This window comes from Cyanistes caeruleus, chromosome 9 (genome assembly GCF_971803275.1).
Source record: "Cyanistes caeruleus chromosome 9, bCyaCae1.hap1.1, whole genome shotgun sequence".
Lineage (NCBI taxonomy): Eukaryota > Metazoa > Chordata > Aves > Passeriformes > Paridae > Cyanistes > Cyanistes caeruleus.
This window is the reverse complement of record NC_141709.1, coordinates 9943456-9957413: the sequence shown is the minus strand read 5'-3', so window position 1 is coordinate 9957413 and position 13958 is coordinate 9943456. Positions and strand designations below refer to the sequence as shown.

The window sequence follows — 13958 nt, the reverse complement described above, 5'->3', positions numbered from 1 at the left end:
TGTCCTCCCAGCAGAGAGAAGAGGCTGGGAAAGCAGCCTTTAGAAATGTGACTTTTTGTTTGTTTTGATTTTTTTTAAGTTAATAAAAACCTTCAACCTGATTTTTTAGGTTTTTTTAATTTCTGCCTGTTTGTTTGGGTTTTTTTCATTATTTGTTTGGGGTTTTTGTGTCTGTGTTTGTTTTGTTACAGTTTTGTAGAATTCTTTAAGCAAGATTGATTTGAAAGCTGAGCAGTCCTGTACTGTATTCTCCTGGATTCACCTGAGACTCTTCCTAGGCAGCTCCCTGATCCTGTTTGCACTGCGTCACACATCATTCTCCTGAAGAAACTGTCTGCTCATGGCTTGGATAGGTGCATTGTTTGCTGGTGATAAACTGGGTGATGGCAGGGCCCAGAGTGGTGGGAAGTGGAGTTCATCCAGCTGATCCCCAAGGCTCAGTCTTGGGCCCAGTCCTGTTTAATATCTTTATCAGTGATCTCACAAGGGGATTGAGTGCACCCTCAGTAATTCACAGATGATGCCAAGTTGGGTGGGAGTGTTTTTCTCTTCTGGAGGACAGCAGGCACAGAGGCTCTCTCTAACTACAGTTCTACACAGTCCCAGTAGGTGCCCCTGTGCTTACCCCTTCATCTGTCCATCCAGGTCAATCTGTAACCTCTACACCAGCAGCCTTTATTCATCATGATCAACAGGTCTGGACATGGAGACCAGTTTGTCACTATTCAATGTCAGTCTTGGCTGTGGGCACATGCTACTTCTGCTTTATAAGTGTGACAAATTTTTAATGCTCCAAAGAGTTTTGCTATGTACTGTGCATCATGCAGGTTTGGAAAGAAAAATTTTCCCAGGCCAGGAAGTAGATATAAAATAAGAGGAGATTTAAACTATTTACTTTTGTGAGTTTTTACTCTTTGTCCTTCTTTCCCAGCTTTATAAATGTCCATTAAATACCTCATAAAATGTTATCATGACATAGCCACTTCTGTAAGGAATTAGATAATCCTGATGCTTTACAAGACACTTGATTTGGCCCAGGTAGAATGCTGTTCACAATCATTTGTCAGCTGTCACTACAAACACCTTTTGTACTGGTGGTTTGTGGGTGCTTGGGTTTTGGTTTTTTTGGAAAGGACTTTGCTAATTGCACAGAACAGACGGATTTCAATTTATTCTTTCTATGAGTTTACTGACTTTAATTAAATTTTCTCAGTAAAAGGCATTGATAGAATGTATTATAATAGAACTTTGTAAGCTTTCTTATTCATGAAAATTTCAGTTACTGAAGTTTTAAGCAAAGAAGTGTACATTATCTACTTTGTCATATTGCTAAACTCTATAAGAAAAACATAATATGTAATTGAAGTTGCACCTTCTTTTCTGGAATGAGTAATAATAGTATTTAATTTGGTAATAATGTACCAAACCAATATACTTCTGAAACAAGTATCCATGGAAATAAAAGATATATTAAAAAAATTACCAGAGTTTTACTGTTTTCTAATGTGTTAGCAAATAGGACTTCTTTGCATTTTCTTTTCTTTTAGTTTGTGAACAAGTATGAAAACGAAGGCTGTGTCTCAGCAGTTTTCCAATAGCTTAAGGAAGAAGACTTCACAACCACCCTGGGCAACCTGTGCCAGTGTGTGGTCACTCTCAAAATAAAAAAGTGTTTCCTGGAGATTAGAGGGGATCTCCTGTATTTCAGTTTGTGACCGCTCACTCCGGTCATGTCACTGGGCCCACTGAGAAGAGCCTGGCTCCCTCTTCTTTGTGCCCTCCCTTCTGGTATTTATAGACATGGATAAGATCACCCTAAGCCTTCTCTTCTCCAGGCTCAATAGTTCCATCTTTCTCCATCTTTCCTCACGGCAGAGTTGCTCCAGTCCCTCCATCATCATCTTCACAGCCCTTCACTGCATTCTTCTGAGCTGAGGAGCCCCAAACTGGAGCCAGCACTAGAGGTGCTCCCCAGTGCTAAGCAGAGGAGAAGGATCCCCTCCCTTGGCCTGCTGGCTGCACTCTCAACACAACTCAGGATCCCTTTGCTCTTCTCTGCCAGAAGGGTGCATATTTTGGCTTGTGTTGATCTTGGTGCTCTCCAGGACGTGCCAAGCCTTTCCTGACCATCTGCTTTCCAGCCCAGCTAGGAGGCCTGCAGCATGCTCTGGTGCCTGCCTGGTAGTGTTCCTCTCCAGAAACAGGACTTGGGGGTTCCCCTTCTTGAACTTGGTGATGTTCCTGTCAGCCCATTTCTCAGGCTTTTCGAGGTTCCTCTGGATGGCCACATGACCTTCTGGCATGTCTTTGTAGATCCTTTCCCTCTATTCAGTGCTGGTGAGGCCTCAGCTGGGCTCCCAAGCTGGATAATGAACAAGTGGGATATGAAGCTACTGGAAAGAGTTCAACAAAACATCACTAAGATGTGACATTTTAGTTCTCACTGTTTTTCATGCACTTCAATTATTTGAGAATATCTGTCTTTTATTTTAGCACCTAGTTTAATCTTCTTTTTGATTCTGTCTGCCATAGAATACTTGAAGTTTCACCTGTACCTAACATGAAATTGAAAAATAGTTTTATCATGAACAAAATGACTCAACTACTATGGTTTCAATGGAATCAGGATCAGAGTAATATAATTTTTTTTAACAACTAAATTAACTGACAGTAAATGAAGAAGGAGTGGCTGAGGTCACTTGGTTTGTTCATCCTGGAGCAGAGGAGACTGAGAGCAGACCTTGTCGGCAGCTGCAGATCCTTCCAAGGGGCAGCAGAGGGGCAGCTCTGGTCTCTGCTCCTTCTGACCAGGGACAGGAGAGCCAAGGGCACTGCTGGAGCTGTGTCAGGGGAGGATTAGGCTGGGTATGAGGGAAAGGATTTTTCCCCAGAGGGTGGTCAGGCACAGAACAAGCTCCCCAGGGAATGGGCACAGCCTTAAGGCTGCCAGAGCTTCAGGAGCATTTGAACAATGCTCCCAGGGATGCACAGGGTAGGATTGTTGGGGTGTCTGTGCAGGGTCACGAGTTGGACTGGATGAATCTGGTGGGGGCTCCTGCCATTTCAGGATATTCTGTGTTTCTGTGACTGTATCAGTTATAATTTCAGGATCAACATCAAAATGTTCTATCACCACGTAAGCTGGATGCTGGCACCTCCTGGCACCTCCTGGTGGTCCAGTGGCTCAGATGTTCTTTCTGTCCTGGGCAGGGATAGCGAAGTTGTTTGGGTGACATCTGTCAGTGTTGCACCAGGTACTGAATATTCTATTTTACCCAAACCAAGAAGCTTGCTGTAGGCCAATCATGCCTTATAAAGTGCTATCAAGTATGACTCTCAACTTTTAAAATTAATGACCTGAGTGAATGTTCCTGATGGAAATACGGCAATCATTCTGAAGAAATACAAGCTCAGTGGTGCAAGGCAAAGGAAAGGGTAGCTTCAAGTGCATTTATCAGCACCCAGTATGTTTGGAGCTAAAAAAACCCTAAAGCCCCCATTCAGCAAACCCTCAATTTTTACAGCCCCATTATGTAATGACATTTAAGCAAGTTATGTAACTGAATGAAACATTTATTAAGTTCCCTCTTAACTAACAGTGGAAATGCTACTAATTCTTTCCTGTATATCATGCATATAGGCATACATCATAATACATAAACTTCACATGTTATCTCTTCCAAGTTTAGGAGTGATGTATCCCAACAAATAGGAAGTCAGGCAGAAATGCAAGGAGGCATGCATGGATGAAAAATGAACTCCCAGACAAAGCCAAACACAAACAGGAAGCCTGCAGAGGATGAAAGCAAGGACAGCCTGGGAGGAATACAGGGGGATTGTCCAAGCAGCCAGGGATTGTCTTGGGAAAGCTTAAGCCCTAATAGAACTAAACTTGGCCAGAGACATCAAGGTCAACATTGGGACTTGGACCAACCTGGTCTGCTGGAAGTGTCCCTGCCCATTGACTCGATCTCCTCGAGTGTGGCCCGGCTAGCTCAGTGATGAGGTTTCTCTTCACTCGAGTTTCGAGCCAGCATATGTTTGTGGGGTTCACTGATTTTCTTCAAGAATTCAAGTCTATAGAGCGAGCAAAGAAATCAGGGGGGGGACTCTCTCTCTGGTTTGCATTCCACAGTTTATTTCTGTGAAGGGGAATCCAAAGGACGAGAGACAAAGGATTTGGGGTCTGGGAGGTCTCTTTTAACAGGGTTTCTCGGAGGGAGGGAACATCAGAGAAAGAACCAATTATTTTTCTCAGTTAGTACATCTTCCAAACTTTCTACAAATCAAGGTCACACACACCGAGAGAAGAAATAACAGACACCAACTTCTTCAAATGCCCACAAAGGTGTAGGAGTATTCTCCACAGAGGGGCAGAGGGGGGGAGAGGGGGCGGGCTTGGTTTCCTGGCAACACAGGGGGGAAAGAAAGGGCAGGCAAGGTAAGCATGGCCTCTCAGCTTCCATAGCTCAGAGGCATTCTGGGACAGGAACAACAAAGTTACAAACTTGCGTGTTGGAAAGAAGGGTCTCTCTTCTCCCAAGCCCGTGCTTTCCTGGGCTAAAGAAACTTCAAGCAGCTGGAAATGCCAGCAGGGTCTTCTCTTTTCTCTATCCGGCCTCTCGCCGTGGGGCTGAGGAGAGAAACTTCAGTAACCGTGGTAACCTGACACCAGGTAAACAGGAGAAAGAGAAGCTGGGGGGGGGGGGGGGGAGATCCCAACTAAAAGAGGGGAAAAGATATATTTCAAGCTATCAACTACAACAGGTTAGTATTTTCCCTTCTATAGAAACCTGCTGATAAGAATTCAATGTGACAACTGAAATAGATTTTCCGTTGTCTCATGATTATTTTTCCCCTAATTTTATATAATATGAAACATTTATTTAGTTAAATAGCCTGAATTTCATATGTCATGAACAATTAAGCATATGAAAAATTTTAATTGCTAATGCAAACTGTGTCCCTTTACATAGGATGTAGTGAAATTATTCCTTCCATACACACGAGCTCTGTCCCACAAGAACTCTGCTGTTCTCACAGTACCACTATTGATCCAGAAAGATGGGGAAGCTTGCTGTAAAAGTAATGAAAGCAGGATCCTGACCCATGCTCTAATTGTCCTTTCTTCATGGATCCAGCCAGTGAACAGGAACAGTGTGAAAACCAGAAAACTTAATTCTGCTGACAAATTTTCAAGCTTGATGTCCAAAAGACATGGTATTTACCAAGTTGACCATTTTATGGGTGACTGCTCCACTGAAGAAAAAAATATACAACCTTTCAAATAGAAGCACAAAACTGTCTTGAAAAGCAACACTATAATTATATTACTATGTTTTTATAGTAACTATAATTATTATATATATATATATATAATATTATTATTATTATTTATAACTATAACACAAGTGCCAAGTTTTGCTCATGACAATCATCAGTAAACGCTTTTATGGTCTTTTGTCTTGACCCATGAGATTTTTCATTTTATTTTCTCTTCTCTCCCATTGAGGAGAGGGAGTGAGAGACCAGCTGGGCGAGGGCCAGATCAAGGTCAATCCACCACCCAACCTTCCTCAAACTTCACTTACTCACTGTAGGCTTCTAATACAAGATTCCCTAGGTCAGTGTATTTCAAATTTTGTATTGCAGCCATAACTGGTTGCAAAAGTCAGGAATTAACTGAGAAATAAGAATGCATTCATGTGATGCTGACGTATGAAATTGCTGATGCCAGCACATGACTTTAATTGCACTGACACAGAAGTTTAAAGCAGAGAAGCTATTTTTACCAGCTCCTTACACACATTCCTAATTGCAAAATTAATTTTTTTGTTTAGAAGAATTCACTTTATAAAAGTATTTCAGCTGAAAGAGAAAAACCCTCTGAAAAGGCAACATATTTTCATAGAAAGTTTAATCAGGAGAGCTATTTTGGATCTTTTCCCCAAACATGATATATAGTGAATGATTTAACACATTTGTGAGCCAACCCACTATAAATGTTTATGAAAGACTGTAATTTTTAAGTATTTTAGAAAAAAAATAACTGGAATTCATTAACACAGCTACTTGCAATCATGGAGAACTTGGGAAAATTTGGGGTTCTGCAGTCTTACTGTCAGATGTGTCAAGAATTTCATCATGGTTGAAATAAAAAAGTGTTTATCCTTTCCCTCTTCATTTCTGAAACTTTCTTGTTATTGGCTGCGATCTTTCTTTCATTTCTGTGGAGACCTCCATCCGAAATGCTCCGGCTCCATTCCACTTCCTTCTTACCTACAAATATCTCCTCTGTTGTAACAGGACAGCTTTATAGCACATACTGAAGCAGAGAAAGCAACTGCAGACTGCCAGATGGAAGAACCCAGCTGCTTTTAGTGTGATCGGTTCCAGGTAAGGGAATCTAAGAAGGAAAAAGAAATAAATAAAATAAATTAATAAAATAATCTTTTCTAGGGCAGTGGACATCTGAGGACACTAACAAGTAGATGAGGGCAAGGGAACACTGCAGAAGTTATTACATGCCACCAAACGTGGAACTAGATTCTTCTTGAATCCAAAGTCTAAATTGCTAATAGAATTCAGGGATTCGCTGCTTCTAGCTTAATAGACAAGGTGTGGATTAAAAATCTTGTTTCATATATGTCAACTAAGGAAAAGTTAATCTAACAGTTTACTTAAGGAGGAACAATATTAGGAAACACTATTAACCAGACTCCCAGAGCTCCAGTCCCTGCTTCAGAATGAAGGAATACAATGGACAGAATTTAATACTATGCAAATTGTGAGATTACAAACAAAATAAAATATCTATTAAATATTTATAAATATGTTTCTATGGTGCTTATCTAAGTCTGAGTTTCTAAAATTACGGTAAACCTCACTGACATCCTTGAAATTGATTACATTCTTGCTGTAGGGCTATAGTGGATATCCGAACTAGTTTACTTGTACTGCAACTTACTGGAAAGTATAAGAATATTAAAATTTTATATTTAATATTTCATTGGTTCTGATTATTATTATTTTATTGCATGTTCTGCCTCTTTACTTGGAGCAGCTATTCTTTATTGCTGTGTGGCTTCCTGTAGTGAGAAGACATCTAGAAACATGCTCGTGGGTTTCAGTTAGACATTATCATCTTCAACATCTAAGTATTTTTTATTTTAAACTATGCTTTCAGTCTCTGACTCTTTAATTTGTACACATATATTTGTGTTTCCTCATTACACCTGATTTTATAGATTAAAAATCCTTAGTAGATGAACCTATAAGCTATGAAGCTTATATATTGTGCAAGAAACAGCATATTAAAATATTGACATGATACTTACTTAGAACAAAGTTTTCCACATACATTTTTGATGATTCTTACTATCTCCTAACAATGTTATTTACCTTTTGCAGGTAAATGATTTCTCATCTGAGAATTGCCACATCTTTCTTTGATGGTAATGACAATGCCCAAGTCCTCATCTCCCTTTGGCTGTGTGGGTTAGCTTACAGAACCAGATCATAATTCATTGGGGCAGAGGTAGAGTCACAGGTGCTTGAGGCAAAGCACAGTGGGAAAATTCCTGTTGCCATTCACTCCTTCCTCTAGGACACTGGTAGAATGTGGTTGTTTATGTTCTGAAATGGTTTTCCCGGGCTGGACTCCCTGGGATTAGACTATAAGGAAAAATATGGATGCTCACAGCCCCTGGGTGTTTGGAAACAAAGCCAAGTGAAAGCAAGGCCTCCCTCCAGCTGCACTCTCTGCAGCCCCCTCTGTTCCTGCCTCCTGCCCTGAGGGCCGCGGCGGCTGGACGGTGTCCTGTGGGCAGAGCCTGGATCCTGTGGGCACTGCCTGGATCCTGTGGGCACTGCCAGGATCCTGTGGGCACTGCCTGGATCCTGTGGGCAGAGCCTGGATCCTGTGGGCAGAGCCTGGATCCTGTGGGCTGAGCCTGGATCCTGTGGGCACTGCCTGGATCCTGTGGGCAGAGCCTGGATCCTGTGGGCAGCGCCTGGATCCTGTGGGCAGAGCCTGGATCCTGTGGGCAGAGCCTGGATCCTGTGGGCAGCGCCTGGATCCTGTGGGCACTGCCTGGATCCTGTGGGCAGAGCCTGGATCCTGTGGGCAGAGCTGGGATCCTGTGGGCACTGCCTGGATCCTGTGGGCAGGGCCTGGATCCTGTGGGCAGAGCTGGGATCCTGTGGGCAGAGCCTGGATCCTGTGGGCAGAGCCTGGATCCTGTGGGCAGGGCCTGGATCCTGTGGGCAAAGCCTGGATCCTGTGGGCAGAGCCTGGATCCTGTGGCCAGGGCCTGGATCCTGTGGGCAGTGCCTGAATTGCCCAGGCAGCGCTTCAATTCTCCAGGTAGCGCCTGGATCATCCAGGAAACCCCCGTCTCCCTCCCAAACATACCCCGCTTTGGGAACCTGGTGATTTCTAAAATCTATACAATTGGTGAGAAACCTCATCAAGGCATGTGATTGTGAAAAATTAAAATTCCTGCAGGAGGAGATGAATCACAAAAGCATCATCCACCTTCCATCAGCACAGGCCAGGGCTGGCAGGACCCACAGCACCGGGGCAGCTTGTGTCTGCTTCCTGGGGGAATTTTTTCCCTCCAGTTCCACAGATTTAAAATCAAAAGAAAGGGTGGAGAGAAATAGGACAGAAGGGATATGTTTGCCTCCCCTGGATGAGCTCACTGCTCCCTGCACATGGGCAAGATATTGCCAAGCACAGGACTTGTGTGTTTTTAAAAGCTCAGGCCTCAGAACATCCTTCTGGCCCTGCTCGAGATAAAACTGTTTCCAGGATCCACAAGTAATGCCACCAAACCCAAGAACATCCATCAGGGAGCACAGATACAAATGCAAATCTGCCCTGTATTTGCCAGGTTTAATTGGCTGTCCTTGGTGCTGGAAAAATCAAGATCTGGAGTTGCCTAAAGCACCTAAGGAAGGTGACAGATTTTTGCCTGCACTAATGATGTGCAGCTGCTCTTCTCAGATGTTATTGAAGGACTGCGACTTTAAAATCAAAGGTAGAAATATCTTCCTTGTTTTGTGGCTTGGGCTGCCTTCCATTCCTTGGGAAGATTAATGTAGATTCCCTCAGAGAACAAGGTGGTTTTTTCTTAGCAACAATACCTAGGGTTTTTTTTTACAAAAATGGAAGAGTCTCAGAGCCTCCTCTGGAATCCCTTTGGTGATATAAAATTCAAGTTGTTCATCCCTTTTGGCCCAATGAAAGGATTGTCATGAAATTTAATCTCTGACATGCAAACCCACTGCTACCACCAAGCAAGTCCTAGATAACTCATCATTAGGGGACCATGTGCTCATTTGAGATACTTCAGAACATGAAGACATGATTCCAAAGCTCTGTGTTATCCAGTCCTGAAATTAAGGTGTTAGAAAAGAGAAAAATGTTCATTTTATGATTGTGTCAGGGCCTGAAGTTGTGTCTAAGGTTGTGCCATCTTTGGTTCATTGTTGTGAACCTCAACAAGATAATGAAGAAAAGTCGATGAAGAAAACCCTCTTGTCTAACTGGTGGGAATTTGACCCTTAAGAGAAACAATGGATGGGTCAATGGATGGGAACTTCAGCTGTGAAAGAGGAACAATACTCACTGGAGCTGAGCTCAGCATGGAGTGGCTCTCATGAGCCATTGTGGCCTCATCGCACACTCTGACCAAGCGTGCAATGCCATTGTAACTGGAAAAATTCCAGTGCAGTGGAGGAGATCGAAGGTGTGGTTCTGTGGAGGAAACAGAGAGAAGGAAAAGATGCACTCCATTTCCATCCAGGGGACAGTCTGAAGGTGCCCGGCCTGCCCCTCCCACCTGAGCACCGTGCTCCTCCTTCTCCTGCTCAGCAGCTTTTCATGAATCTAGGGGTTGGTGTGTGTTATTTGATACATTAACTAATAAAACCAATTTGCTTTGCAATCCCAAGTGCCTTTCAAATCTTTTGTGCACAGGCATCGTCCAGAATCGTCAACATGAATGGGAACAAGGGTGGGATGCCCAGAGCACAGAAACTGGTGCTGTTTTGAATGTGTGTGAGAGAAAACCTGATGCTGTTTGGAGTGTAAATAGGAGAGAAAGTGACACAAACACGGATGGGGCTTGGGCAGTGGAACATGTGGTTGCACCAGGAGAGGGAGCGTGTAGCTGTCCCGAGAGAAGCTGTTCTGTGTGTGTCAAGTAGTGAAGATTTAATTCAGATACCCAGTTGTGTGGGTGGTCCCTGCTGGCTGAGAAGCTGCCATTTGCAATGCCAGGCAAGCACTCCTTCCCTCAGAGATCCCCCAGAATGATCTCTACAGCAGGCAGCTATCTTGGAGGAGAACTGGGATGGAAGAACGGGGTCCTGCATCAAACAAACTCCTTGTGCCACAAGTCACAAGGACTTGGTGTCCCCACATCCCTCCCGGCGCAGGCAGCGCCTTTCTCCTCTGCCCCACACAGCACACACTGCACCGCCCCAGCAACCCAAAGGCTTTGGCATTCAGGATCTCCCCCCAGGACGATGACTATAGCGCAATGAAAAAAGCAACCACTCAGTATTTATTAATTCAGTCCTTTTATTTCAACAAAACCATCTTACCTAGACTGGTCAAACTAATCTCTAGGCCATCAGAACACTAATTTCACCTACAGAACTTTATTATTTACCTATGCTAGCTAAAGTTTTCTCCCCTCCCTCTCTACCCACCCACTTAACTCCCTTGTGTTCCCTATTACCCCTCCCTTGGTCCCCCCTATCTCCTAACCCTCCCTTGTTCTCCCTGCCCTCCCTCTCTACCCACCCTCTTAACTCCCTTGTGTTCCCTGTTACCCCTCCCTTGGTCCCCCCTATCTCTAACCCTCCCTTGTTCTCCCTGCCCTCCCTCTCCTTATCTCTATGGCCGGCTTCACTGCCTCCGGGCCCTGACGCCTGTGGCTCTGTGTTCCCGGCATCGCCGGATCACAGCCGCCACCCTGCTCCGGATGGCCCGGGAGCCGCGCCGCAGCGAGTGCAGCAGAGCCCGGCCGCGGGCCCTGAGGCTGTGCGGGGCCGCTGCCCGGCTCTCTGCTGCTGCCGCCTGCGCGCCAGGGGCTGCACAAGCGGCTGGCTTTGCCATCTCTTGTGGCTGGCCAGTGGCACGCACAGGGTGCTCCTTAACTTCTGGAGCTCTGGCCGGGGCAGCACCTGCTGGCTGGGTGAATCTGGGAGCTACCAGGCCATAAAATGTGCTTGGCAGCTCAGCATCTTCCCCATCTTCCAGCACCAAGTCGGGGTCCATCAGCAGCTGTGGGTAGCGGGGATTCACCCAGATGGTGTGGATAACGATGACATCCCTCTTTTCTATGTTCTTATCTTGCCTTTTCACAGCTGCTCGATCTTCGGTTTTTGTGCCGGTCCAAAGCTCCAGGAGTTTGGGGTCAGAGCTACATGTAGAGCTGGTGTCTGATGTTGACATCAGCAGCGGCAGCAATGCCGAGTAGCTCTCAACCCCACTGGTGCTGGACCGGACATCCTCTGAGATGTCCCCCTCCTCGTTCTGCAGTTCTGGCAGAACTACCCTCGGTGCTGCCCACTGCCCGTGAGCTTCCTGTGTTGCTGAGGGGCCGGGGACGCAGCTGGGGCCGTGCGGGGCAGCTGCCCCGCTCTCTGCCCCTGCTGCGGCGGCTGCTGCCGCCGTCCCCGAGCCCGTGCCCTGAGCCAGGCCCAGCTGCTGGCCGCATCTCCAGATCACGGCCAGCACCTTGCTCAGGATGGCAAGGAAGCCGCACCACAGCAAGTGCAGCAGAGCCCAGGCGCAGGCCCTGAGGCTATGAGGGGCCGCTGCCCGGCTCTCTGGTGCTGCCACCTGCGCGGCAGGCCCAGCCCAGGAGTCACGGTGCAGCAGTTCCCTCGCCCATGGCAAGCCCGGCCCAGGCCCCGAGGCAGCTGCGTGCTGCCCCATCGCCTTCTTCGGAGAGGTGTTCTCTGGCTTCGTGGATGAGCTCGTCTCCATGTCCATAGACATTTCCGACTTGCTCACACTCCGCCTTCTCCCGGGAGCCGCTGTCTCCTGCCGGAGCCGCTGTCTCCTGCCGGAGCTGCTCTCCTGGGAGTGGGCACCGCCGGGCTCTCCGTGCCCTTTTATACCCGCCTGGTCAGGGCGTGGCCCCAGGTGTCACAATGGGCTCTGGGCACACGCAGCCTCCTCGTCACAAAGGGGAACGGCGTGGGTGGGGTCCCAAGTGTCCCAAAGGGCTCTGCGAACAGATAAGAAGTCCATAATTTCCCCCTTTATAATGTAGAGTGAGACGCAGGAGAACTCGTATGGTTCAGGTGGCAAAGGAAAAAAATCTGATGATGAGCTATTGGAATACAATTTGGAAAAAGGGAGACCAAATACCCCTGAAGGGCTGGAGTACTTCAGTGTCTCCTTGGCTTCAGTTTAATTCAAAAGGTTTCATTTCTAAAGTGATTAGAAGTGAAACACTTAAAACCCTTTGAAGTGTGCTTTTTCCCTTGTTGTGTCTTTTGTCTAAGATTCAGAATTGGGTGATGATTAAGCAGGTGTTTAACTGTAAAAATGAATGCCAGCCAAGGTGGAGGGGCACTGGCCTTGACCCCCTAAAAAGTGATGCTGACCTGTGGGACGTAACCACTAAAGAAGTTGCTTTTGAAAGCGAGAGGTATCCATCCAAGAGTGAGACCAGCTCTGCTGTCCTGGTCTGCCACTGAAAACTCAGCGTATTATTCTGCAAAGCAAGAGAGACATGGTAGAATTTGTTTATGTAGCAGGGTGGGTGGTCTATTAGGGTCGGAAGAGGAAAGCTGCATGATTTGGCATGGGGAGAAAAACAGCAGGAGAATGACTGCCAGTAAAGAGAGCTTGAATGTGACTAGCATGTGGTTTGACCATTACCCCTGATTTTTCCAATCTTCCTTGTCCCATTATCCTTGTTGGTTGCAGTTTGGTAGTCTTTGACTCCACAAATGCTGCAGCTGAGTCTTAATGTCAGGCAAATCTGCTTTGAAAAAATGAGACGTATTTGACCTTGACATCTAAAGACATAGACAAAAATCATTCTTACACAAAGTGCTCTCAGGAATTAAGAACAAGCACAGACTAACAGGAAAGAGAAAACATTTGCTTGCACTCAAGTAATTCATCCAGTTCTACTGAGTTTCAGTAGTCTCAAAGAAACAAAAGAACAGTGATACAATTTTGGTATTCCTTTCTATGCCTTCAGTAATGCCACCTTGAATTTGTCCATTTTATCCATTTTGCTAGCCAGAAGTATACAGGTTTGGGAAGACTTTCTGTGATGCAAGTGGAATAGAAGATAATAATGCTGCCAAAGCAAGTGCAGCCAAACCTGGTGACATCTACTCCTTCTTTCAAAGTCTGTTTGTTCATCTTCAAAGGAACCAAATATGTAAGAAATCTGATACTATTGGTACCAGAGAAGTTGTGAGTTCCCCATTCCAAAAGTGTTCAAGGCTAGGCTGGACATGGTTTGGAGCAACCTAGTCTACTGGAAGGTGGCCCTACCCATGGTAGAGGGTGGATGAGTTTTAAGGTCCATTCCAACTCAAACCATTCTGTAAGTCTATGAATCTGGTACTGTATTGTGATGAATCTTGTGTGTTGAGTGTAAGAGGCAGATGTGGAACATGTTCCATGCAGATAATATACTATAGTAAGAGTCTCCCACTGTCTCTGAAGTGCCAGGTAGCCAGAATTACTTAGATGAAATAAATGTGCTACATTACTCTCTTCTCCTTCATTACTGCATTTTTTTTTTTTTTAGTATGGGTTAGTGACTCGATCTCCTCGAGTGTGGCCCGGCTAGCTCAGTGATGAGGTTTCTCTTCACTCGAGTTTCGAGCCAGCATATGTTTGTGGGGTTCACTGATTTTCTTCAAGAATCCAAGTCTACAGAGCGAGTAAAGGAATCAGGGGGGGAACTCTC

The 13958-nt window shown here is 45.4% G+C and overlaps 1 protein-coding gene across 1 annotated transcript; it reads right to left on the bottom strand.

Annotated features, from left to right (window-relative positions):
* Positions 1 to 10570: 10570 nt before the first annotated feature.
* On the bottom strand, positions 10571 to 13047 carry LOC147651552 (uncharacterized). Its single transcript, XM_086842870.1, has 3 exons — positions 12908 to 13047; positions 12631 to 12740; positions 10571 to 12248 (listed from the first exon to the last, which is right to left on the bottom strand). The coding sequence occupies exon 3, from the start codon at positions 12014 to 12016 to the stop codon at positions 10919 to 10921; it is 1098 nt and encodes a 365-aa protein (XP_086698996.1). The 5' UTR covers positions 12017 to 12248; positions 12631 to 12740; positions 12908 to 13047; the 3' UTR covers positions 10571 to 10918.
* Positions 13048 to 13958: the final 911 nt, after the last annotated feature.

Excerpts from the sequence above, each read along its gene's own strand:
- LOC147651552 (XM_086842870.1), bottom strand. The coding sequence starts at position 12,016 with ATGTCTATGGACATGGAGACGAGCTCATCCACGAAGCCAGAGAACACC.